Below are 26,497 nucleotides of genomic sequence, written 5' to 3'. Positions count from 1 at the left end.
TCTGTCAGAGTGCCATCCACCGAGCCAGTTGTGCTAGAACACCTTGCTCTATATCCCCGGCCACAGCAGGAGCCCCTCGACCCCATACCCTGCCAGGAACATTAGGGAGATTGTGCTTAGGCGCCCTTCCCTGATCTACACACTAACCCTATAGTCGCAAGGATGTTCCCAGTGCTGAAGCCCAGCTCTTCAGTGGTTGATTGTTGGCTGCTGCCTCTATGGTGCTGACGCTTCTATAGTTCAGGCTTCAGAGTTTGATTAGAATGCATTGCAATACGATAATCACTGTCTGAGACGTACCTACGAGAAGCCACATGAGTAATATTTTATTGACAAAAACGGTCAACATAACAAAGATTTGAAAATCTTTCACATTTCACCTATCACACTAACCATTAATCAACAAGGAAATGTCACTGTTCCATATTGATATCAATATAAAGCTATATACAAAGATGTGTAGGTTGGGTGGATTGGCCATGCTAAATTACTCCTTGGTGTCCAAAAGGTTAGGTGGGACTTCCGGTTGCAGCTATGCCTAGGTAGGTCGCACGTTCGGCAGCTCCCGCCGAGAACTGACTTTTGGGCTCTCTAGAGGAGCCCCAACGGCAATTGTTCGACGGCTTCCAGTGTGGGAAGGTGACAGCAAGGTCCCCCCTGGCAGTATATGGATTGGACCAGGAGTGGAGGGGTGAAAAAAGTGACCTTGGAGCAGCGAAAAGTGAGAGGGAGGAAAAACAAGATGGCGGCGGGTGGAGACCAAGCAGCATGGGCGCAGTGGTCACAAGAGCAGCAGGGGTTACTTAGACGCTGCTTTGAGGAGCTGAAGACCGAAATGCTGGCGCCAATGAAGGCGGCGATTGAGAAGCTAGTGGAGACCCAGAAGGCCCAAGGGGCGGCGATCCGGGAGTGCGGCAAAAAGCCTCGGAGAACGAGGATGAGATCTTGGGCCTGGCAGTGAAGGTGGAGGCGCACGAGGCGGTGCACAAGAGGTGGGCGGAAACATTTGAGGACCTGGAGAATAGGTCGAGGAGGAAGAATCTTCGGATTCTGGGTCTCCCTGAGGGATGGAGGGGCCCGATGTCGGGGCATATGTGAGCACGATGCTCAATTCGCTGATGGGCACGGGAGCCTTCCCGAGGCCTCTGGAGCTAGATGGGGCTCACCGGGTCCTAGCAAGGAGATCCAAGGCCAACGAGCCACCAAGGGCTGTAGCGGTGAGGTTTCACCGCTTTATGGACAGAGAGAGTGTCCTGAGATGGGCCAAGAAAGAGCGGAGCAGTAGGTGGGAGAATACGGAGATCCGAATGTACCAGGACTGGAGTGCAGAGGTGGCTAAGAAAAGAGCTAGTTTTAATCGGGCCAAGGCGGTGCTCCATCGAAAGGGGGTGAGGTTCGGTATGCTGCAGCCAGCGCGACTGTGGGTCACGTTCCAGGATCGACACCACTACTTTGAAATGCCTGATGAGGCATGGAGCTTCATACGGACTGAAAAGTTGGACTCAGATTGAGGGTTTGGTGTGGGGGGATGTTTGTTGGGTTTGCTACGTTTGGGGAATTTTTTTTTGTCAGGGTGCTGGGTGGGGATCGGTGAATGGACTTGATGGGGAGACTGTGGGAGAGTGTGGGCGTCGGTGCTGGAGGGGCAGACCCCCACGAGGGAAGAGTGGTGTGGAGGCCCGGGGAGGGGAATTGGGGTAAGGCCGCAAAAGGAGCTGCGCCAGAGGGGGCGGGGCCAGCTCAGGAAAGCGCGGGCTTTTTCCCGCACTCGAGAAGGACGGGGGTGGGGAGCCGAGGGGGGGTATGGGTGGTGCTGGAGGGGGGCGCACATTGACTGCCAGGGAGGGGGAGGGGGGATTCTCACACTGGAGGGGGTTGATGGAATGGCGGGAGAGGCCGGGGTCAGCAGGAGTCAGCTGACTTACGGGAGTGTTATGGGGGAGAGCAAAAGGGCTAGATGTGAATCTAGTGGGGGGCAGGGGGGAGGGTCAAGGGGGGGGATAGGGTTGCTGCTGCATTGGCCAAAGGGGAGCTGGAAGTAGGAGAGGTGGTCGGGGCGGGGGTTCGCCGTCTGGGGGACTGGAGGGTGCGGGAGGCGCGGGCACGTGACTGGCCTAGAAAAGGTGATGGCTCGTCGGTGTTCGACCTGTTGACCACAGGGAAAGCAGAGGCACACTGGGGGAAAGCGCAGGGGGCGATGTATGAGTATGGGGAGAAGGCGAGTTGGATGCTGGCACACCAGCTTCGTAAGAGGGAGGCAGTGAGGGAGATAGGTGGAGTTAAGGATAGAGGGGGGAATACGGTGCGGAGTGCGGTGAGAATAAATGAGGTATTTAGGGACTTTTATGGGGATTTGTACAGATCTGAGCCCCCAGTGGGGGAAGAGGGGATGCAACGATTCTTGGATCAGCTGAAGTTCCCGAGGGTGGAGGAGGAGGAGGTGGCTGGTTTAGGGGCGCCAATAGGGCTGGAGGAGCTGGTTAAAGGATTGGGGAGCATGCAGGCGGGGAAGGCCCCGGGGCCGGACGGGTTCCCGGTCGAGTTTTATAGGAAGTATGCGGATCTGCTAGGCTCGTTGCTAGTGAGGACTTTCATCAAGGCTAGGGAGGAAGGGGGACCTTGCCCCCGACAATGTCCGGGGCGCTGATCTCTCTGATCCTGAAGCGGGACAAGGACCCACTGCAGTGTGGGTCGTATAGACCGATCTCGCTCCTTAATGTGGATGCTAAGTTGCTGGCAAAAGTGTTGGCTACGAGAATTGAGGCCTGTGTCCCGGGGGTAATTCATGAGGACCAGACGGGGTTCGTAAAGGGCAGACAGCTAAATACTAACGTGCGGAGGCTCCTCAACGTGATTATGATGCCCTCGGTGGAGGTAGAAGCGGAGGTAGTGGTAGCTATGGACGCGGAGAAGGCTTTCGACCGGGTGGAGTGGGAGTATCTTTGGGAAGTGTTGCGGAGGTTTGGGTTCAGGGAGGGGTTTATTGGGTCAGATTGTTATATAGAGCCCCAGTGGCAATCGTGGCTACGAATCGGCGGAGGTCGGAGTACTTTCGGCTGTACCGAGGGACGAGGCAGGGGTGCCCCCTGCCCCCCTTGTTGTTTGCACTGGTAATTGAGCCCTTGGCCATGGCACTAAGGGAGTCCAGGAAATGGAGGGGACTGGTCCGTGGGGGAGAGGAACATCGGGTGTCGCTATATGCGGACGACCTGTTGCTGTATGTGGCAGACCCAGTGGAGGGGATGGCAGAGGTCATGCGGATCCTAAGGGAATCTGGGGACTTCTCTGGGTATAAATTGAATGTAGGGAAAAGTGAGCTCTTTGTGGTGCATCCAGGGGACCAGAGAAGGGGGATAGATGACCTGCCGCTGAAAAGGGCGGAAAGGAGCTTTCGGTTCTTAGGGATCCAGGTGGCTGGGAGTTGGGGGGCCCTGCACAAACTCAATTTGACGCGGTTGGTGGAGCAGATGGAGGAGGATTTTAAAAGATGGGATGTGCTGCCACTCTCGCTGGCGGGCAGGGTGCAGTCGGTTAAAATGGTGGTCCTCCCGAGGTTTCTATTTGTGTTCCAGTGCCTTCCCATTATGATTCCCAAGGCCTTTTTCAAACGGGTAAGCAGGAGCATCATGGGTTTCGTGTGGGCAAATAAGATCCCAAGAGTAAAGAGGGTGTTTCTGGAGCGGGGTAAGGACAGGGGGGGTGCTGGCTCTGCCGAATGTGTGCGGATACTATTGGGCAGCCAATGTGGCGATGATCCGTAAGTGGGTAATGGAGGGAGAGGGGGCGGCGTGGAAGAGGTTGGAGATGGCGTCCTGTGTGGGCACGAGCCTGAGGGCGCTGGTGACGGCACCGCTGCCGCTCTCGCCGACAAGGTACACCACGAGTCCGGTGGTGGCGGCAACGCTGAATATCTGGGGGCAGTGGAGGCGACACAGGGGCGAGGTGGAGGCCTCGGTTGGGACCCCGATTCGGAAGAATCATCGGTTCATCCCGGGAAGGATGGATGGGGGATTTTGGAGTTGGCGTCGGGCAGGGATTAGGAGAATAGGGGACCTGTTCATAGATGGGACATTTGCGAGCCTAGGGGCACTGGAGGAGAAGTTTGGGTTACCCCCGGGGAATGCTTTTAGGTATATGCAAGTGAGGGCGTTTGTGAGACAGCAGGTGAGGGAATTCCCGCTGCTCCCGGCACAGGGGACCCAGGACAGGGTGATTTTGGGTGTATGCGTTGGAGAAGGCAGGGTCTCGGCGATCTACCAGGAGCTGAAAGAAGAGGAGGAGCCCGCGGTAGATGAGCTAAAGGGCAAGTGGGAGGAGGAGCTTGGGGAGGAGATAGATGAGGATCTGTGGGTTGATGCCCTGAGTAGGGTTAATTGTTCCTCCTCTTGCGCCAGGCTCAGCCTAATACAATTCCAGGTTGTTCACAGAGCGCATATGATGGGTGAGGATGAGTAGGTTCTTTGGGGTGGAGGACAGGTGTGGGAGGTGCTCGGGGAGTCCGGCAAATCACATCCACATGTTCTGGTCATGCCCGGCACTGGAGGGGTTTTGGAGGGGTCTTGCGAGGACTATGTCCAAGGTGATGAAAGTCCAGGTCAAGCCGAGTTGGGGGTTGGCATTATTTGGGGTAACGGACGAGCCGGGAGTGCAGGAAGCGAAAGAGACCGGTATTCTGGCCTTTGCGTCCCTGGTAGCTGGCGGAGGATCTTGTTATTATGGAAGGACGCAAAGCCCCCCAGTGTGGAAGCCTGGATAAATGACATGGCAGAGTTCATTAAGCTGGAGAGGATAAAGTTTGCCTTACGAGGGTCTGTGCAGGGGTTCTTCAGGCGGTGGCAACCGTTCCTAGACTATCTCGCGGAGCGTTAGAAGGAGGTCAGCAGCAGCAGCAACCCTAGGGTAGGGGCGGGGGGGGGGGCTTCCCCTACGAGTACCATTAAATGTCATATGGGGGGCGCTATTGTATATGGGGAAACACAATGTAAATGTTTCGTACAATGTACGATGTTAATTGTTGTGTTTGCGTTTCTTTTATCTTCTGTTATGGGGGGGGGGGTCAAAAATTTTGTTGGAAAACTTGAATAAACATATTTATTTTAAAAAAAAGGTTAGGTGGGGTTATGGGGATAGGGTGGAGGCCTGGGCTTAAGTCGAGTGCTCTTTCCAAGGGCCAGTGCAGACTCGATGGGCCGAGTGGCCACCTACTGCACTGTAGGGATTCTATGATTCTATATCAGCTAATTTTCACCAAAAAAAACGAACACATGATATCACCCCTTGCAGATTCCTCAACAGAAACAGAGGATAAGTCTGAGAAGGTATGATCATGCCCAGAACTTTGTTGTAGAAATGATCTATCAATGTGTTACTTGTTCCACATATCAGTGCCATTCTCCATCCAGGAGCCACAGCTGTGCAGGCATTCCCATACAGCCCAATCCCACCGGAACCAAATCCTGGCATCCACATATTCCACTGGTGCTCAAGGTGCATTGAACATTTTTAATTTCCAGCGTGTTTAACCTGCGGTGATATGCGAGTTACATGCAACACTCCCCACACCAGAAACAAAAACATCAGCAATCTGCGAAAGCATTTCATCAACGACATTAACAGATGGCCTATTTGGAACAATGTCGAGCACCAGGTCCTGCAGCGTCGTCTTGCTTTCTGGACTCGTACATCGCCCTGAGCCCGGTGTTCCAGGATCCAGGTATCATCGAAAAAAAATTGTCCTTCTTTCCGTCTACAGAAAAGGAGGGGAATAGCAACAGCAACCTCCAGGTATCTGCAGCCACCAGCAGGAGCAAGCAGCAAACATAACCTGCAGCTGTGAAGTGCTCTCACAACTAATGAGGCCAATTCTTCATCAGCAATAGCCTTCAGCTGTGAAGCTAGTGGCTGCTAACAGTCAAAGGGAGATGAAGTGGCCTTCAGCATAGAACCATAAGACATGGGAGCAGAATTGGGCCACTCAGCCCATTGAGTCTGCTCCGCATTCAATCATGGCTGATATTTACTCATCCCCATTCACCTGCCTTCTCCCCATAACCCCTGATCCCCTTATTACTCCAGAGCTAGTCTCTGTCCTGGAAGGTCAAGTCAGACAGGCAGCAACTGAAGTTGCCCTGTTCTGCGTATACATGATTTATTAAAAGATGGCTTGAAGGCCTCATGAACAAAAAGCCCCCCATGACATTTATGCAAATGAGGGCTAATGCTCGCCAGATTTGGACGTGATCCAGAAACCGCCATTGGGAGCAAGTTAGAGAGCAAACTGATTCGTGCCTGGTATGAATCTCGATTTTGACTGTTCCCGCTATTTTAACCGGCGCGCCCCAGATTCACGCCAGGTGCAAGGTGTTGGTTAAATCGCACCCTATGTTTCTCTGCATGATATAGAATCACAGAATCGTTACAGTGTAGAAGAAGACCATTTGGCCCTTCATGTCTGCAGCAGTCTCTCCGAAATAAGCTTTTGTGCCATTCTCTAGTTTTTACTCTGTAACCTTACACATTGTTTCTATTCAAATAATTATCTAATGCCCTCTTGAATGCCCCGATCAAACCTGCCTCCACCACACTTCCAGGAAGTCCATTCCAGACCTGAACCATCGCATTTGCTTCTTTTGTAAATCACTTTCATTCTTGCATTCTTTCAGAATGGGACAGTTTCTCTCTTCTCTGTCCAGTTCCCTCATGATTTTGAACATCTCTATCAAATCTCCTCTTGGCCTTCTCTCCAAGAAGAACAGTCCCAACCTCTCCAATCTAGCCTTGTAACTGAAGTTGCTCATCCCTGGAACCAATTTTGTAAACTTCTTTTGCGCTCTCTCCAATGCATTTGCATCCTTCCTATAGTGTGACACCTAGAACTGTACAGAACACTCCAATCTAAGTGGTATCTGTTACAAGTTCAGCATAACCTCCTTGCTCTTGTATTCCACGCTCCTATTAATAAAACATTGTATTGTAGCTATCCAATTCAGATACTTTCGACCAGTTCACTTACTCAAAGTTTTACTTGGGTGTCTTTTAATAGCGAGAACAAAGGACAAACACAAGTATAAATTCAACAATCTTTCGTAAACACACACTCAATTAATCCATAATATATAATACGAGAAATACCAAAGATTTGGTTATACTACCCACAAAGGTGGCTTGATTGAACTGTAGGTCCAATTCTTATGTCCCTCTGGTCTGTCCTCACAAAGGTGAGTCTCCCTGGCAGCTTCTTTCTTCCTTCCTTCTCCGATGTCTCACTGGCCTCTGCCTGGAGTCTTCGCTGCTGATGTGCCTCGGGTGCCTGTTTTCATCATCCCCTCCCTTCGTGCCCTTTTGCCACTTCATCTGGCTTTCTGCCAATGATGCCTCGAGAGTGGGACGCCGCACCCAATGGCCCAGTTGATGACCGTTTGACAGGACACCCCAAGGTGTCCCATCTCTGGTGGTGTGGCCTGCACATAGCCTGCTCCCATATAAAGTAACATCAGATACCCTGGGTGCCCGAGAGTCTGGCTCGATCTAGGCTACTGACAATAGACCGGTGCATATCAATAGGGTACAATAACATAGAGCCCACTTAACAAGAACTCGTATGAGTAGGTTCTTCCCGGAGGTGGACAATAGATGTGAACGGTGCCAAGGAGGCCCGGCCAACCACGCCCACATGTTCTGGTCTTGTCCCAGACTTGCGGGGTACGAGTCAATGTCCAAAGTGGTGGGGATGAGGGTGGAACCATGCCCGAAAATGGCGGTCTTCAGGGTATCAGACCAGCCAGATCTATTCCTGGGGAGGAGGGCGGACTCCTTTGCCTTTGCCTCCCTGATCGCCCGCCATAGAATCCTGTTCGACTGGCGGTCAGCAGCACCACCCAAAGCTGCAGACTTAGCTGTCCGACCTCTCAGAATCTCTCCAAATGGAAAAAATCAAATTCGCCATCCGAGAGTCAGACGACGGCTTCCACAGAACGTGGGAGCCATTCACCCAATTGTTCCGGGACCTGTTTGTGGTCAACGAACAAGCAGAAGAATAGTCAGGTAGCCAAGAATCAGGGGAAAGTAGCTGAGGCGGGATAGGGAGGGGAAGATAGCAGCTAAACCTAAGAGAAGAGAAAGGAGAACCACAGAAGAAGAGGGGGAGGGGGTGGAAGAGGGAGAAGACGGGGAACCAGTGAGATGGAAGCCAAGGGAATGACAGCTGGAAGGAGGGCATGGGAAATAATAACAAACTTGGCATCTACAGGAGCAGAGAACAAGGAAAATCCAAGCGAAAGACGGGCCGAACGGCTGAAGCGGAGGTGATCGCGAGACGACAACAGCAGCGAAAACCGTCCGGGAGAAGCAAGCGACAATACCAACACCAGATCCGTTTGTGTATTGACCTCTGTAATTGTTCTGTGTTTGTTTCCCCGGTGCCTAAATGTATATGTACCCCCCCCCCCCACAAACAGATGCCTAGTTATGTACTAAAAACAACACTGCCAATTGTACAGAGCTGCTGTTGTTGAGCTAGCACATAATACCCTACCAGTTATTTTATTCTAACTTTTTCTTTGTTGTTTGTTTTGTTTTGTGTGCGTGTTCCCTTCTCTTCTATGTATGTATGTATGTATATATGTATTCTATTTTGTGTACACAACGGTAAATATACTTTATTCAAAAACCTAATAAAAACATTTATTAAAAAAATAGGGTACAATGATCCGCTGATGGGTGATTGTAGGGTGTGTTCCAGACACGTTTCTGGCAATTGGTCTGCGTGTTGTGTATTTGACTTTGGTCGAGTCTGAATTCCCCACAGCCTGCCTGAGGTTTGACTGCAGTTTGATTTAAAGTTTACAATTCTTTAATTTACAATATCCAATTTAATTGGGCTCAAAACTAGGCCCTGACAGGTTACCACAGTCCCTCCTCTTGATCCAGTGAGAGTCAGCGAACCAGATCACACAATCCTAACCAAACTATTTAAATGGACAAATATCCGAAGCTTGGGCGAACAATCCTACCCTAACCCAAACCAACACACACATTCCACAGAAGTCATAAATTAAATACATGAAATAAATGCAGCAAACAATAAAGCTAAAGTCCTTAATACATTCCTTTGCAGAGTTGAATCGGGGTTTCTGCATCCAGGCGCTGCATCAATCCTTCTTTCATTGGGCGAGATTTAGTGTGAGGAGTTATGTATTGGGGTGTACCCATAGGATACTATCCTCCTACTTACCCGCATCTGGGTGTACCCATAGGATACTATCCTCCTACTTACCCGCATCTGGTGGGGTAAACCACAAGTGACCGGGGTGTACCAAACCGATTCCTCGGTTTTCCATTGAAAATCCTTCTGTAGCTCAGGGTTCTTGTGTCCATTCCAGGGAAAGGAATCCCACATCGCATACGATGAGTATGCAGACCATCCTGTAAAGCGATCAAGGTAGCACCAGTTATTTTTCATCACTACCTTATCCCCTTTTCCTTCCCAGATACAGGCTCATGCAATTACTGATTGATTCTCCCCCCCCCCCCCCCCACCTTTTATTATATCATCTCGAAAACTGAGTGGCCTGGTCCCCGCGTTTGATTTTGTGCTTTCTGGGGACACTGCGTTTTATGGCTGTTTAAGCATCCGTGTTAAATGGGTTGCTTCCTGGGGTCGATGGGTTCCAAACCGGAAGTGAAGCCCCAACCTTGATTTGGAGCCAACCCAGACCTCTGAGCTCCCAACCCGGCCTAACAACCGATGCCAGTCCCTGGATCGCCCGGCCCAGTCCCCGGAGCTCCCGACCCGACCCCCGACGACGAGACCCAGCCCAACCCGACCCCAAGAGACCCGCCCTGCGACCCGACCCAGAGAGGCCCGCCCAGCAACCCGACCTGCCTGGAGATGGAAGAAAGAAAAATCCATGTGGAGGCCTGACCGGGCTTACTTCAAGACCCGACCCCAGGAGCGCCCAGGGAGGGAACAGACCACGGGACTCAGCCCAACCTGCCTCAGGAAGCCCCCTGCCGACGACCCAGGACCCCCGAAGGACTGCCGAGGACCCGAACGCGCTGCAAGTTATTCCCGTGCCTGCAGAACGTGGGGACCCATCCGAATTGCAAAGATGCCCCCCTAGCAACCCCTCTACCCGGGAACCTGCCAGACGCGACCCCGGAAACATAACCAGCGCCCTGGTCCCCGCTAGCGCCTTGAACCCCGCCAGACGCAACCACCTACCTTCCACAAGGTCAGACCTCTCCCATCGGATCCCAGGACCATCCAGCTGCAGCCGCCGACCGAGGAAGCAAGGGAAATGCGGTGGTCTGCAGGTTAGACTGAAGCAACGCGGTTTCAAGCCTCCTGGCAAACGTCCTAGCGATCGAAAACAAGCTGGATGAACTTAACGCGAGACGTACCTCTCAGAGGGAACTAAGAGACTGCTGTGTGCTCTGTTTCACAGAGACATGGCTCATCCCCGCCTTACCGGACTGTGCCATACAACCTGAAGGTTTCTAACTTCACCGGACGGACCGCACCGCGTCATCAGGCAAAGCGAAGGGTGGAGGGGTTTGCCTCCTCATCAACACCTCCTGGTGCTTTGATGTGGCGACCCTGGTGACCTACTGCTCCCCGGACCTGGAATATCTGACTGTGAAGTGCCACCCACACTATCTTCCATGTGAGCTCACTTCAGCCATTATCACAGCGGTCTACATCTCACCCCAGGCAGAAGTGAAGAAGGCGCAGGACGAACTGTACACAGTTATAAACAATTACGAAACAGAACACCCAGAGGCCTTGTTCATCGTGGCCGGAGACTTTTAACAAAGCCAACCTCACGAGTGTACTGCCAAAATTCCACCAGCACATCTCCTGTCCCACCAGGGACGACAACACTCTTGACCACTGCAACTCGAAAATCAAGGGCGCCTACTGTTCCATCCCCCGACCGCACTTTGGGGAAATCAGACCATAAGACGGTGCTCCTTCTCCCGGCATACAAGCAGAAACTCGAGCAGGAGAATTCAGCTAAGAAGGTTGTGAAGTGCTGGTCCAAGAAAACCGAAGAGCTCTTACGTGACTGCTTAGAGACAGTGGACTGGTCCATATTTAAGAACTCAGCAACCAACTTAAATGAGTATGCCACCACCGTCACAGACTTCATCAGCAAATGTGTGGACGACTGCATGCTAAAGAAAGCAGTACGTACGTTCCCCAAACGGAAACCATGACTCAATCGCGAGATTGACTCCCTACTGAAGGACAGATCTGAGGTGTTCAAGTAAGACGACCCTGACCTATACAAGAAATCCAGGTACGACCTCCGCAAAGCCATCCGAGATGCCAAGAGAGAATATCAAACCAAGCTAGAGTCACTGACAGACTCTCGCCGATTGTGGCAAGGACTAAACAACATAACGGGCTACAAAGCGAAGCCGAGCAGCATCTCCGGCAGCACCCCACCCCTCCCCGATGAACTCATATGCATTCTATGCTCAGTTTGAGCAGGTAACCAACAATCCGCTGTCGAGTGACCCAGCAGCCCATAACTCACCCATACCCACCATCACATCTTCCAAAGTCAGATCGGCCTACCTGAAAGTGAAGCCTCGGAAGACGACAGGCCCGGACGGGATCCCTGGTCGTGCACTCAGAGCCTGCACGGACCAGCTGGCAGAGGGATCTTGATCAATTAGGCCAGTGGGCCGACGAATGGCAGATGGAGTTTAATTTAGATAAATGTGAGGTGATGCATTTTGGCAGATCGAATCAGGCCAGGACCTACTCAGTTAATGGTATGGCGTTGGGGAGAGTTATAGAACAAAGAGATCTAGGAGTACAGGTTCATAGCTCCTTGAAGGTGGAGTCGCAGGTGGACAGGGTGGTGAAGAAGGCATTCGGCATGCTTGGTTTCATTGGTCAGAACATTGAATACAGGAGTTGGGACGTCTTGTTGAAGTTGTACATGACATTGGTACGGCCACACTTGGAATACTGTGTGCCGTTCTGGTCACCCTATTATAGAAAGGATATTATTAAACTGGAAAGAGTGCAGAAAAGATTTACTAGGATGTTGCCGGGACTTGATGGTTTGAGTTATAAGGAGAGGCTGGATAGACTGGGGCTTTTTTCCCTGGAGCGTAGGAGGCTTAGGGGTGATCTTATAGAGGTCTATAAAATAATGAGGGGCATAGATAAGGTAGATAGTCAACATCTTTTCCCAAAGGTAGGGGAGTCTAAAACTAGAGGGCATAGGTTTAAGGTGAGAGGGGAGAGATTCAGAAGGGCCCAGAGGGGCAATTTCTTCACTCAGAGGGTAGTGAGTGTCTGGAATGGGCTGCCAAAGGTAGTAGTAGAGGCAGGTACAATTGTGTCTTTTAAAAAACGTTTAGATAGTTACATGGGTAAGATGGGTATAGAGGGTTATGGGCCAAGTGCGGGCAACTGGGACTAGCTTAATGGTAAAAACTGGGCGGCATGGACTGGTTGGGCCGAAGGGCCTGTTTCCATGGTGTAAACTTCTATGATTCTATGAGGTGCTCGCGGACATCTTTAACCTGTCCCTGCTCCACTCCGAGGTCCCCACCTGCTTCAAGAAGACCACCATCATACCGGTGCCAAAGAAGAACCAGGCAACGTGCCTCAATGACTACCGTCCGGTGGCCCTGACTTCAGTCGTAATGAAGTGCTTCGAGAGGTTAATCATGAAGCGCATCACCTCCATACTCCCAGAATGCCTTGATCCACTGTAATTTGCATACCGTCGCAACTGCAGATGCCATTTCGCTGGCGTTACACTCATTCCTAGAGTATCTCGACAACAAGGACTCCTACATCAGACTCCTATTTATTGACTACAGCTCTGCCTTCAACACCATAATCTCAGCCAAGTTCATATCAAAGCTCCAAAACCTAGGACTTGGCTCCCTACTCTGCAACTAGATCCTCGATTTTCTGACGAACAGACCACAATCAGTAAGAATGAATAACAACACCTCCACAATAGTCCTCAATACCGGGGCCTAGCAAGGCTGCGTACTTAGCCCCTGGAGAAGGGACTTTAGTTGACGGATTAGCTGCCTTAATACTCTGTATTCATTTTAACCGGCTGCTTGACTATATTTCATGGAAATAGGCACTTGGCAAAGCATGATGGATATTTAGCCTTATATTTAGTCAAGAGGTTATGTATGAAACAGTCAGAAGGTCATACAATGTAAAGAAGCATACAGCTGCACACTGTTTTGCTGACAGCAGGCAATTATTATTTTTCTTAGGCGGGGAACTCGAGGCCTGCTCCTTTTTTCTGTCTTTCTGCTAATCTAAAGAATGCATTTTGTCCGAGATATTGCTTACTGTAACATATAAATTGTTTGCTTTACCTCTGTAGAGGGGGGACATTTGGAATGACTTTGGTCTATCCAATCCCCCCACGAACTTTGTGTTAAATAAAGGACCTTTCGCGAAAACTCGAAGTACTGAGTATTATTTTCTTCAACAGCCCCCTACTCTACTCCCTGTACACACACGACTGCGTGGCAAAATTTGGTTCAAACTCCGTCTACAAGTTTGCTGACGATACGACCATAGTGGGCCGGATCTCGAATAACGATGAGTCAGAATACAGGAGGGAGATTGAGAACCTAGTGGAGTGGTGCAGCGACAACAATCTCTCCCTCAATGCCAGCAAAACTAAAGAGCTGGTCATTGACTTCAGGAAGCAAAGTACTGTACACACCCCTGTCAGCATCAACAGGGCCGAGGTGGAGATGGTTAGCAGTTTCAAATTCCTAGGGGTGCACATCTCCAAAAATCTGTCCTGGTCCACCCATGTCGACGCTACCACCAAGAAAGCACAACAGCGCCTATACTTACTGTTATGGGCGAGGCGTTTTCAGAACCCCAAAATGTATCATGGAGTTCAACCAGCCTCTCCCTTTAATGTATTTGTTGCTTTTCCTAGCACACGGCTTGTTTCCTAGGTGTAGGATTACAATTATGGACATGTGGGTTTTTAAACACAAAACACTGTTTATTCCATGAACTCAACTTAACATCTTAAATAAACATTGGATCTCTTAACACCCCTTACTTCAAAGATAAATCAGAAAATATTGCAACAGTAAATAATTCCTTTAAATGTTCCTTCAAACTTCCAAGAGACTTAACACCTTTAAACAAAATCACATCAGGTTAAAGGCTTTACAATTATGAGTTTAAATCACCCAAATGATCCAGAGATAGTCTTTCATGCTCACTCTTTCAGCTCACTGCAAACTCAGACACGCCCCAAGCTCTTTTCAAACTGCTAACTAAACTGCAGATACTTTAGTTCAATCTGACCACAGAGTCCCTTGCAATTCTCCAATACAGGAGCATTGGTGATCACGGCTTTCAGGCAGTCAAATGCCTGTTGAAAGTCCGCTGTCAAGATGTAAAATCTTTTACGTTTCTTCAGCAATTCCATCAGTGGAGTAATCACGCCACAAAACTTTTGCACAACTGTTCGATCAAATCCACTCATGCTAAGAAATCGCATTATTTCCCTTTGTCTTGAAGGTATCGGAAATTCCGCAAGGAAAGTGATTCGGGCTTCTCCAAATTCGGCTAGGTTCATCACCAAACCCGCCACCTGAAGTCGATTGAAGAACTCCATACGATGTTTTAAATGTTCTTTCCATGTCTGGAAGTTGGAAATAAAAGCAGATTGTCCCACTTTCTCCATGCAATCTTCCAAACGTGGGATAGGATAAGAGTCCGTTCTTGTAACTGCATTCACCTTTCGATAGTCCACCCCACAACCGTTGGCTATCGTCTGGTTTAGGTACCATCACTATGGGTGAGCTCCATTGGCTGCAACCCACTTCAATTATGCCATTTTTAAGCATACTCTCAACCTCTTTGTTAACCTGTGCCAATTTTAAAGGGTTAAGTCTATATGGATGTTGTTTGATAGGAACAGCATTTCCCAAATCTACATCATGAATAGACATTTTAGTACTTCCCAATTTATCTCTACAAACTTGCCCATGTGATATCAATAACTCAGGTCAGTTTGTTTTTCCTCTGGAAGGTAACTTAACAATTCATCCCAATTTTTAAGAACATCCTCATTTTCCAATTTAATTTGAGGTATGTCAAATTCACAGTCATCTGGATTTGGTTCGTCACTTTGAGTTAGAATCATTAAAACCCCCTCCTTTTTCTCTCCTTCCCTCTCAAAGTATCTTTTAAGCATATTCACATGACACACTCGGTGAGTCTTCCTTCTATCTGGTGTTTTTACCACATAAGTCACCTCATTTAATTTCCTTTCAATCTGATACGGTCCATAAAACCTAGTTTTTAAAGGCTCCCCTACCACTGGTAACAACACTAAAACTTTATCCCCACTGGCAAAACTACGAACTTTGGATTTCTTGTCTGCTACCTGTTTCATCACATTTTGTGCAACTTTCAAATGTTGTCTAGCCAATTCAACTCTATTTAATCATTCCCTAAAATTTGACACATAATCCAATAGTCTAATTTCTGATTTCTCACCCACCAATTTTTCCTTAATCAATTTAAGTGGTCCTCTTACCTCATGACCAAACATTAGTTAAAAAGGACTAAATTTGGTAGACTCATTAGGTGCATCCCTAATTGCAAACAATACGAATGGGATTCCTTTATCCCAATCCTCTGGATAATCTTGACAATACACCCTCAACATTGTCTTTAATGTCTGATGCCACCTTTCTAACACTCCCTGCGATTCTGGATGGTACGCAGTTGATTTAAATTGTTTTATTCCTAAGCTATCCATAACTTCTTTGTATAACCTTGAGGTAAAACATTTTCCTTGATCCGATTGGATTTCTGTGGGTAGTCCATATCTAGTAAAGAATTTAAGTAACTCTTCCACAATCCTTTTAGCTGTAATATATACGAACTGGAATGGCCTCTGGAAACCTAGTAGACACATCCATTACAGTCAAAATATATTGATTCCCACTTTTTGTTTTAGGAAGCGGTCCTACACAATCGATTAGGACCCTTGTAAAAGGTTACTCAAATGCTGGAATGGGTATTAAAGGCGCTGGTTTTATCACTGCTTGAGGTATCCCTATCACTTGACATGTGTGATATGATTGACAAAATTTAACTACATCTTTATGTAGTCCAGGCCAATAAGAATGTTTCTGGATTTTAGCTTGAGTTTTCCTTATTCCTAAATGACCTCCCACTGGTACCTCATGTGCAACTCGCAACACCTCCTTTCTATACCCTACCGGCAATACTACTTGATGAACTTCTGCCCACTTTTCATCGGCCTGCATATGTACAGGTCTCCATTTTCTCATCAAGACATCATTTTTACGGTAATAACACTCTGGTATACTCTCAGATTCCTATTCTGTATATGCTTTCTGATATATACGTTTTATTTCTACATCTTTCTGTTGTAACTCCGCCAATTTTCCTGAACTAAAAATATCCGGTCATTCTTCACCTGTTCTTGTTCTTTTTCAACCATCTGATCAAAAATCGTTTCTGATAATTGCACTTCAACTTCATCTTCACTCTTTGATTTCTCCTCTTGTCTTAACCTGTGACTTTGTGACCTTGTTACTACACAATCCGGAAAAATACCAGGATATTCGTCCTTCAACACTTCAGTTGACTGATTTTCCACTGGCTTATTAACCACAGTAGGCATCACTCCAACCTGCGATCCAACTATATCATTACCCAAGATAAACTGTATTCCTGGACAAGATAGTTTATCTATTACTCCTACTACCACTTCACCACTCTTCACTGGACTTTCCAACCTTACCTTATATAATGGAACGCTACTCCGCTCACCCTGAATTCCACATATCACCACCTTTTCTGGCAACATTCTTCCCAAACTACATAATTCCTCATCTCTTACCATTAAAGATTGACTAGCCCCTGTATCTCTTAAAATTGTGACTTCTTTACCTGCTCCTCCTGATACACATGAGTAAACTTTACCCACACAAGCAAATTCTTTAAAGACATCTGGCACCTTCTTAACAATTACTTCTTGAACAGGCTGTACAATCGTTTGCACCTCCTTCGCTTCCCTTGGGTTTTCCTTTACCACTCTAACAAATCCCACTGTCTTATCCTGTTTTACCACATTAGCCTTTCCAGTGCTTTTCTTCAACCACCAACACTGTGACTTTACATGGCCTAGTTTATTACAGTGAAAACATCTGAAACTTTTCATTTCTTTTCCACCCTCCTGGATTTCTTTTTAAATCTGAGGTACACTCTCTTTATTGCCTCCCATCAGATCACCTTTATCTTTACCACTTGAGTATTTCTCATGTCCTCAGTTTCTATCCCTCACCGGCTGAAACTGATGTCGGAAACCAATCTTTGATTTATGAACTAATTCATAATCATCTGCCATTTCCGCTGCTAATCTCGCAGTTTTAACCCTCTGTTCTTCCACATGAGTTCTCACTATATCAGGAATTGAATTTTTAAACTCCTCCAAAAGTATAATTTCTCTGAGAGCTTCATACGTTTGGTCTATTTTCAGAGCCCTTATCCACCTATCAAAATTACTCTGTTTGAGCCTTTCAAACTCCATGTATGTTTGACCAAATTCTTTCCTTAAATTTCTAAACCTTTGTTTGTAAGCTTCAGGCACTAGCTCATATGCACTAAGATGGATTTCTTCCCCTCCTCATACGTTCCAGATACCTCCTCCGGTAGTGATGCAAACACTTCACTAGCTCTACCTACCAGCTTTGTTTGAATCAGTAATACCCACATGGCCTGTGGCTATTTCATTTGTTTAGCTACCTTCTCAAATGAAATGAAAAAGGCTTCCACTTCCTTCTCGTCAAACCTTGGCAATGCTTGGACATATTTAAATAGATTCCCACCAAGCCTTCGACTATGGCGCTCTTTCTCATTATCCTCATCACAATCATCCAACGTTTCCCTTTACGTCTGCCAATTTTGACTGATTGTCATGTTTCATGGCCATTTTTTGAAGTTCAAACTCCCTCTCTTTATCTTTTTCCCTGATCTGTATCTCCCTTTCTTTGTATTTTTGTTCTGCTAGGGCTATTCTTTCTTTTCTCCTTTCTTCTCTCTCCTTTTCTTTTTCCTCTCTCTCTTTCTCTTTTTCCCCTCTCACTCTCGTATTCAAGCCGCTTTAATTCTTTCTCCTGTTCCATTTGTTTAATTTGCAACTGAATTTTTGTCATTTCCAATGAGTCAAACTGTATCTCAGGCATCTTTAAATGCCTAACCACCGCTATAATTACCTCATCTTTTCGCATTTTGTCAGGTAATGTTAACTGCAATGTTCTTGCCAAATCTAACAGTCTGCTTTTCGTTTCTGTCCATAAGGAACTACGTGTGATATTCTCCACCCCCAAAAACTTCTGAGCCTCTGAAAGAGCCATTGTTCACAACACTCTCCCCGCTTAAACTAAAATACCACACCGGAAAAGCAACAATCCTTCACTGTCTTTAAGTTCACAAAAGCCAATCCAATAGATAGACTTTTATCCCCCTCAAGCCCCCAATTGTTATGGGTGAGGCGTTTTCAGAACCCCAAAATGTATCATGGAGTTCAACCAACCTCTCCCTTTAATGTTGCTTTTCCTAGCACACGGCTTGTTTCCGAGGTGTGGGATTACAATTATGGACACGTGGGTTTTTAAACACAAAATACTGTTTATTCCATGAACTCAACAACTTAAATAAACATTAGATCTCTTAACACCCCTTCCTGTCTCGAAGAATTCTGTCCAGTAATTTCCCTACCACTGACGTAAAGCTCACTGGCCTGTAGTTCCCTGGATTATCCTTGCTACCCTTCTTAAACAGAGGAACAACATTGGCTATTCCCCAGTTCTCCGGAACATCACCAGAAGGCAGTGAGGATCCAAAGATTTCTGTCAAGGCCTCAGCAATTTCCTCTCTTGCCTCCTTCAGTATTCTGGGGTAGATCCCATCAGGCCCTGGGGACTTATCAAGCTTAATATTTTTCAAGACGCCCAACACCGTCTTTTTGGATCTCAATGTGACCCAGTCTATCTACACACTTCTCCAGACTCAACATCTACCAATTCCTTCTATTTGGTGAATACTGATGCAAAGTATTCATTTAGTACCTCGCCCATTTCATCTGGGTCCACACATAGATTCCCTTGCCTGTTCTTCAGTGGGCCAACCCTTTCCCTGGCTACCCTCTTGCTTTTGTGTAAAAAGCCGTGGGATTTTCTTTAACCCTATTTGCCCATGGCATTACCATCAGGGATTGAAATGCCATTGAATGTCAAGGGGCGATGGTTAAATCCTCTTGTATAGGCGATGGTTGTTGCGTGGCACTTATATAGTGCAAATGTAACTGTCAATTGTCAGCCCAAGCCTGGAAGTTGTCCATATCTTGCTGCATTTGGACATGGACTACTGCTTCATTATCTGAGGATTCGCGAATGGTGCTGAACTTTGTGCAGTCATCTGCAAACACCCCCTCTTCTGACCTTATGATGGAAGGGAGGTCATTGAAGGCAGGTCATTGATGAAGCAGCTGAAGATGGTTGGGCCTAGGACACCTGACGAACTCCTGCAGTGATGTCCTGTAGCTGAGATGATCTCCAACCATCACAACAATCTTCCTTTGTGCCAGGTATGACTTCACCCAGCAGAGAGTCCCCCCCCCCCCCCCCCCCCCGATTCCCATTGACGCCAGTTTAGCTAGGGCTCCTTCTTGCCGTACTGTCAAATATTGCCTTGATGTCAAAGGCAGTCACTCTCTGGCATTCGGTTCTTTTGTCCATGTTTGAACCAAGGTTGTAATGAGGTCAGAAGCTGAGTGACTCTGGCGAAACCCAAACTGAGCATCCGTGAGCTGGATATTGCTGAGTAAGTGCTGCTTGGTAGCACTGTTGATGACTCCTTCTCTCACTTTGCTGGTAGAGCAGTAATTGGCTGGGTTCTGTTTCTTGTGTACAGGACACACCTGGGCAATTTTCCACATTGCCAGGCAGATACCTCTTCAAAAAACACCATACATTGACACATTATAAATAATTCAAATAAGGCAAAAGACTGCAATAGACTTTGAGGTTCTTTTTTTGGGGGGGGAACATTGTAGGGAACTTGGCAACATAACCTAATTGAGGGGAGCAGAGCTAAAGGAAGATGTGAGGGGAGCAGAGCTAAAGGGAGATGTGAGGGGAGCAGAGCTAAAGGAAGATGTGAGGGGAGCAGAGCTAAAGGAAGATGTGAGGGGAGCAGAGCTAAAGGACGATGTGAGGGGAGCAGAGCTAAAGGAAGATGTGAGGGGAGCAGAGCTAAAGGAAGATGTGAGGGGAGCAGAGCTAAAGGACAATGTGAGGGGAGCAGAGCTAAAGGAAGATGTGAGGGGAGCAGAGCTAAAGGAAGATGTTGGGGGCAAAATGTAACATTGATATTGTAGCCCAAGTAGTTCTGTTTCTGTACCTAGTTTTATACGGCTGAAATGTGAGGAATATCACTGCACACTGAAAACCCCAACAGTAACTAACCAAGCAGAAGAATTTGGATTTTTAAATTTGGTCGCATTTCCATGGGGGCATGTTGGAGCCTTTAAAGCTAACAGCTAATATGTAGCCATATAGCTTTTTCTGATTTCTCATCTCTTCTGTGCAGATTTGAACGATGTAGATCAGGACGTGGAAGTCAGGATGCAGAAGATGGAGTAAGTATTGACTATGCATTTTTTTAAACGCTGATATCGTCATCTGCTGAATCATGGTTGTTGTGTAAACATCATATAATTTCTTCTTAGTCTGTTTGTGTTTCAGCAACCACCGGGAATTAATTTGAAGACATTCTTGGATGTCTTCAATTTAATCTGAAAAATCTACGGCAGTTTTTGACGATTGGAAGTTTTTAAAACATCACATTTTGTTCACCTCTGTCTTATTTCTTTAGGTATTGAATGAAGTTACAGACACAGATAATCTAATAGACTTGGGCCCAGGTTCCCCTGCAGTTGTGAGCCCAATGGTTGGAAACATGACTGCTCCTTCTCTGTCCTCACAGCTCGCTGGGCTAGGTAAAGAAGTTATTTCATTATCTTTCCAGATTATCTAACCTCAACAAGATTAACCAGAATTTTCTGATTGGAAACCGAGTAAATAAGTCATTAAAGTGTGATCACAGTTGCCAAAGATAAAGAATTGCTGTGAATTTATATTTGTCATCTGATATTGTCAGGATTGGTGACTCCTTAGTGGATTAACCAATAAACCTAGTATGAGTTTATCATAATCAGACTGCATGACCTTTTTTATGCAGCCGATCCACGGTGCTGGGTGGTTGACATGTTGGATCAGATTTCTTTTTTAAAATAAATTTAGTGTACCCAATTCATTTTTTCCAATTAAGGGGCAATTTAGTATGACCAATCCACCTACCCTGCACATCTTTGAAATGTGGGGCGAAACCCACGCAAACAGGGGAGAATGTGCAAACTCCACACGGACGGACAGTGACCCAGAGCCGGGATCAAACCTGGGACCTTGGCGCTGTGAGGCAGCAATGCTAACCACTGTGCCACCATACCGCCCACAGATTTCTGCAGAAAAGATTAGGCTGTACAACTTCAAGGAAGCCTGTTTTTCATTACTACCTGGAGCATAAGCAAGGATTGTGAATGTTCTTTTAAAATTATTTTAATTCTTTACTGAACGTGTTGTAGATGATCTCTGCAGGTAATGTATTAACCCCATCCCATACACGCATACCCTATACCCCCAGCCCGGAGAGCGGGCGAACCCCACCCTACCCCACATGCCGGCACCCATAACGGCTGCTATGGCCGGGTGACCTGCCACTGAGGTCACCAGCTACCTGGGCTGCATGCGTCGGACTGTCTAACAATTGTCATCTTCTGTTTCTACCGTGAGCCGGGCACAAAAGCTGAAAACAGCTTGGGCAACAGCACTTCGCCCGAGACCCGGGAGACCCCGGAGCTCGGGTCGGAGGATGACAATGATTTTCCGTCACAGCTGTCTCCAACACCCTCCACCATCCCAGGGACACTCACCTCGGTTGGGCATATCAGTGAAGAGGCTCTTGGGACACTCTGGTGCTCACCACGCAATTGACCTGGTACAACAGGTGGAGGTAGGAACACCCGAGGGGGCGGATGGTCGGAGGGCAGGCTGACCCGAGGAACTGGCTGCCGTCCAGATGGGTCTCTAGCTTCTGGAACAGACAGTCCCATTCATAGTGGAGATACAGTCGCAGAGCCAGGGACTACGAGGGGTTGTCGGCGAGCATCTAGCACCTGCAGGTGCAGTTGGAGGAGTCCAACCGAATGCAGCAGCAGGAGGTGGTGCCGACAGTGCGTGCCTCCCAGGCCAACATCGGGTGACATCTGCGGTGAAGGCATTGGGCGGGGGGGGGGGGCAACCGTTTCGGCTATGGATCAGCATATCCAAGACCTAGAGCATTATGTGCAGGCGCTGGCTGAGGCCCAGGACAGGTTTGCCGCCTCACAGGCGGTCATGTCCCAGAGCCACCTGGAAATTGCAGCAGCGCCCCTGAGCGTGGCACAGTCACAGCAGGCCGTGGCTGGGAACATGGCGACATTTCCCAGGCGCTGGCCGACGAGGTGCAGACAGAGCAGGAGGTGGCCCAGTCCCAGAGGTAGATATTGCAGTCACTGGCTGATGTGACACAGACCCAGAAGTTGGTGACACAGTCAATGGGTGATGTGGTGCAGTCCCAGATGGCGAAGGTCCACTCTCTGCTACATGGCCATGAGAGTGCGGACCCTGGTCGAGACTGGAGCGGGTCTCCAGGTGGCGGAGGAGTCTCAGGGCATGGCTCTCCTCGCACCCCCATGGAGTAGCCCGGGAAACATCGGGCACCCTGAGGGAGGAGGAGGTGATGGGGCCCGTGCCGGTGACTCCCACAGGTAAGGTGCCGGAATACCGCAGCACATAGTCCGAAAGTGGGAGATCCTGGTTCACCAAATTCCCGATGCCTGTATCGAGCCCGAGTCACGAGACGTAGATCCTTGCAAGCATTTACATCTTGGATATCCGGGGTGTCCATTGTATAATTCTGTCAAGATTTGGCGCCAACCTGGCTGGGGCTGACTACTCAGGCTTCCCATAGATGATGCCATCTTCTACACTCAGCTCTTGTCGTTTAGTGAGGAAGGGTTTCATGTCATCTGTGGGGTGTCCTCAGATTCCGCTACTGAAGATCGTATGGCGCAATTTTACCAGTGTGGGGTTCTTCTTGTCAACGCTTGAATCTGCTTCTCAGATATTGGCAAAGTATGCAGGAAGTTCATGGTCATGATTATTTCTTCCAATGCCAGGAGCCAAGCTTGTGGGCAGCGGGAGGTGACTCAGGGCAGACACGTTGGCAATATGTGAATCCATAGAATAGAATCCCTACAGTGTACAAGGAGGCCATTTGGCCCATCAAGCCTGCATCAACCCTCTGAAAGAGCGCCTAGTCCCTGTAACCCCACCTAACCAACACATCTTGAAAAGAGCACCCAGGCACAATACCTATAATCCCACCTAACCTACACATCTTGGGACACCAAGAACAATTTAGCATGGCCAATCCACCTAACCTGCACATCTTTGGAATGTGGGAGGAAACGAGCACCTGGAGGAAACCCACACAGACACTGAGAGACCGTCCAAACTCCACACAGACACTCACCCAAGGTCGGAATCAAACCCTTGCACTGTGAGGTAGCAGTGCTAACCACTCTTCTACCATGCGTCCCCCAAGGCGGTCCTGGGCAGTGCTCAAGAGAGCTTTTTAGGCTGCTAACAATGCCCAATGTTGGATCCAAGCCAAGGCTATGGGAGAAATAGATCTGTCCTTTTTGAAAAGGCCCAGCAGAGTTTATGGTCTGTTACATTTGTGAAACATCGGCTGTAGACATAAAGGTGGAATTTCTTCGCCCCCAAAATAACAACCAATCCTTACTTTTCAATCTGAGAATAGCGTCTTTCCGCATCCGCCAAGGTTCTGTCTGCATATGCTATTGGTCTCTCTGTGCCATCATCCTATCGATGTGTTGCTCTTTTTAGCTTTAGTTTTATTACCTCTGATTATGTCACCTTTGCTCACGAGTCGCCAGGTATCTTTCTGATACCGCCACGTGGTTCAAGCTCGAGTTATGATTAATAAGTCAGCACACAGCTTAGTAAGATTGAAATCAACGATCATTTATTATATACAACAAGTAATGCTTATACAATAATCCTACTATCTATATAGAAACCTACCACTACTGGCCAATACTTAACTTTAGGAAGGGCCCACCAGGTCAGGGAAACGAATGGCTTATCGAATCGGATCTGGCCCGCGGGATTCAAAAAGGCTGATACAGGTCGATGGCTAGGAGTCTTTATCGGGTAGCGATCGCAGTTTCTGGTTGATGTTCTTGCGAAGATCTCGAGCAGGAGAAGAAGGGAGAGAGAGAGAGATCTTGTATCCTCAGATCCAAACAAGGGTGTTTCAAAAAGGCGTTGGGGAGTTTCAAAAAGGCTGTTCAGAATTCCATGCTTGATCTTCGCCCGATCCTCGTCACCAATGTAATAATTCCAGGAGGTGCGGAGTGAAAGACCAAACTGGTTTAATTTATATTATTTATAAAATAAATTTAGAGTACCCAATTCTCTTTTTCCAATTAAGGGGCAATTTAGTGTGGCCAATCTATCTATCCTGCACAACTTTGGGTTGAGGCCCATGCAGACACAAGGACGATGTTCAAACTCCACACCGTCACTGACCCAGAGCCGGGATCAAACCCGGGTCCTCGGCGCCATGAGACTGCAATGCTACCACTGCGCCACTGTGCTGCCCTTAAAGGCTGATAGACTTGCAAGGCTCGGGTCTGAGATGGCTTTGGCTTTCAGCCTGGACGACACACATACTGCTGATTTCTGGCAAGCTTGCCTGGGTCATGTCTTTTGACCACCCTTCCTCTCAGCACTAACCACTGTGCCGCCCTAAACTGGTTTATTTTAAACTGAAAATAAAGCCCCTACTGCGGACACAAAATAAACGTCCCAGCCCAGGACGATTGGGAACTGCCAGCCCGGGTCTGAGAGCTATTTCAAATGTCCCGCTAATGAGCCCCAGCTCAGTGGGCTTCTGCCCATTCACCACTGGAACTTGTATTTTACTAAGCCCTTGGCGAGATCAATCAGTCATCCCCTGTTGTCCACGTGAGGTTTTTCACAGAAGGGAAGGCAGTGGCGTAGTGGTATTATCACTGGACTAGTAAACCAGACACCCAAAGTATTGCTTTGGGGATCCAGGTTCAAATCCAGCCACTGCAGATGGTGAAATTTGAATTCAATAAAAAATCTGGAATTAAAAGTCTAATGATCATGAAACCATATTGATTGTTGTAAAAACCATCTGGTTCACTAATGTCCTTTAGGGAAGGAAATCTGCCATCCTTACCTGGTCTGGCCTACATGTGACTCCAGACCCACAGCAACGTGGTTGATTCTTAACTGCCCCCTGAAGGGCAATTGGGTATGGGCAATAAATGTTGGCGCAGCCGGAGATCTATACTTCATCTTCTTGGGAATGATCCCTTTTGTTCTACCATCATCTCCCACTTTCCCTGTCACAATATTTGCTTCAAACCTGTCACATCGCTAATGTTTTCCAGTTATATTGAAAGGTCATTGACCTGAAATGTTTCTCTCTCTGTTTCTCTCTCCATAGATCCTGCCAGATATCCTGCATTTTCAATTTTTATTGCAGATTTCCAGCACCAACTAGTATTTTGTGCTTCTGTATGGAGTTGTTTGTTTTATTAGCTACAACTTTAATATTGGTCAAACTAGTACTGAAGTATTTATTGTTTTCAGACCTGGGCGCAGATAATGTCAGTGGTACCCTCAGCTCATTGACCAACTGCAATCCAGATGCTCGAGATTCGGCTAACTTTGATATGTTTGCACAGACCAGAAGTAGTTCTCTGGCTGATCAGCGCAAAAAGTAAGTGTACCCAAGTCTGAATAGAAATGTGTATGATACTAACATATGGGGAGTTAACTTCCTGTTGGACACCTAGCTGCTGCAAATATTTGAAATGTATTTTTCTTCCTTGTAGTGTAACATATGAGGATTTACAGTCAGTTGGAGGATTGGCAACTGCCATTGATGTTCGACAAAATAATGCAGCAGTGGTAAGAGCTCTAACTTTTTTTTTAATTGAATGAAAACATTCTTTCCATGTAAATGTTTTAAGTTCTTTCACAATATTGGTATTGCAATTGAAGGATGGGTGATTAAACCATTCATGCATAATTTGCTTGTTACACCAAATTATAATGAAAAATATAACTGAGGAATTCAATTTTCAAGAACACCCTCTATATAGATTTGTTATATTTTGGCTTTGCACTTTTTATTGGGCACGCTTCTACGGCCGTGTTGCGCTCTCGCTTCAGCGCAACACGGCCAGAGAATGCCGGGAGAGGT

General features: G+C 47.6%; 1 protein-coding gene across 9 annotated transcripts in view; it reads left to right on the top strand.

Annotated features, from left to right (window-relative positions):
• tom1l2b (target of myb1 like 2 membrane trafficking protein b) overlaps positions 1-26,497 on the top strand; it is a 143,774-nt gene that overhangs the window by 75,062 nt on the left and 42,215 nt on the right. For all 9 annotated transcript variants that reach the window (XM_072481070.1, XM_072481064.1, XM_072481063.1 and 6 more), the window contains exons 9-12: positions 20,660-20,708; positions 20,945-21,068; positions 25,882-26,011; positions 26,127-26,202. In XM_072481070.1, the coding sequence (XP_072337171.1) occupies positions 20,660-20,708; positions 20,945-21,068; positions 25,882-26,011; positions 26,127-26,202 (379 nt within the window). The remainder of the gene's footprint in view (positions 1-20,659; positions 20,709-20,944; positions 21,069-25,881; positions 26,012-26,126; positions 26,203-26,497) is intronic.

Source organism: Scyliorhinus torazame, chromosome 17 (genome assembly GCF_047496885.1).
Source record: "Scyliorhinus torazame isolate Kashiwa2021f chromosome 17, sScyTor2.1, whole genome shotgun sequence".
Classification (NCBI taxonomy): domain Eukaryota; kingdom Metazoa; phylum Chordata; class Chondrichthyes; order Carcharhiniformes; family Scyliorhinidae; genus Scyliorhinus; species Scyliorhinus torazame.
This window is presented reverse-complemented; position numbering and strand designations above follow the sequence as displayed.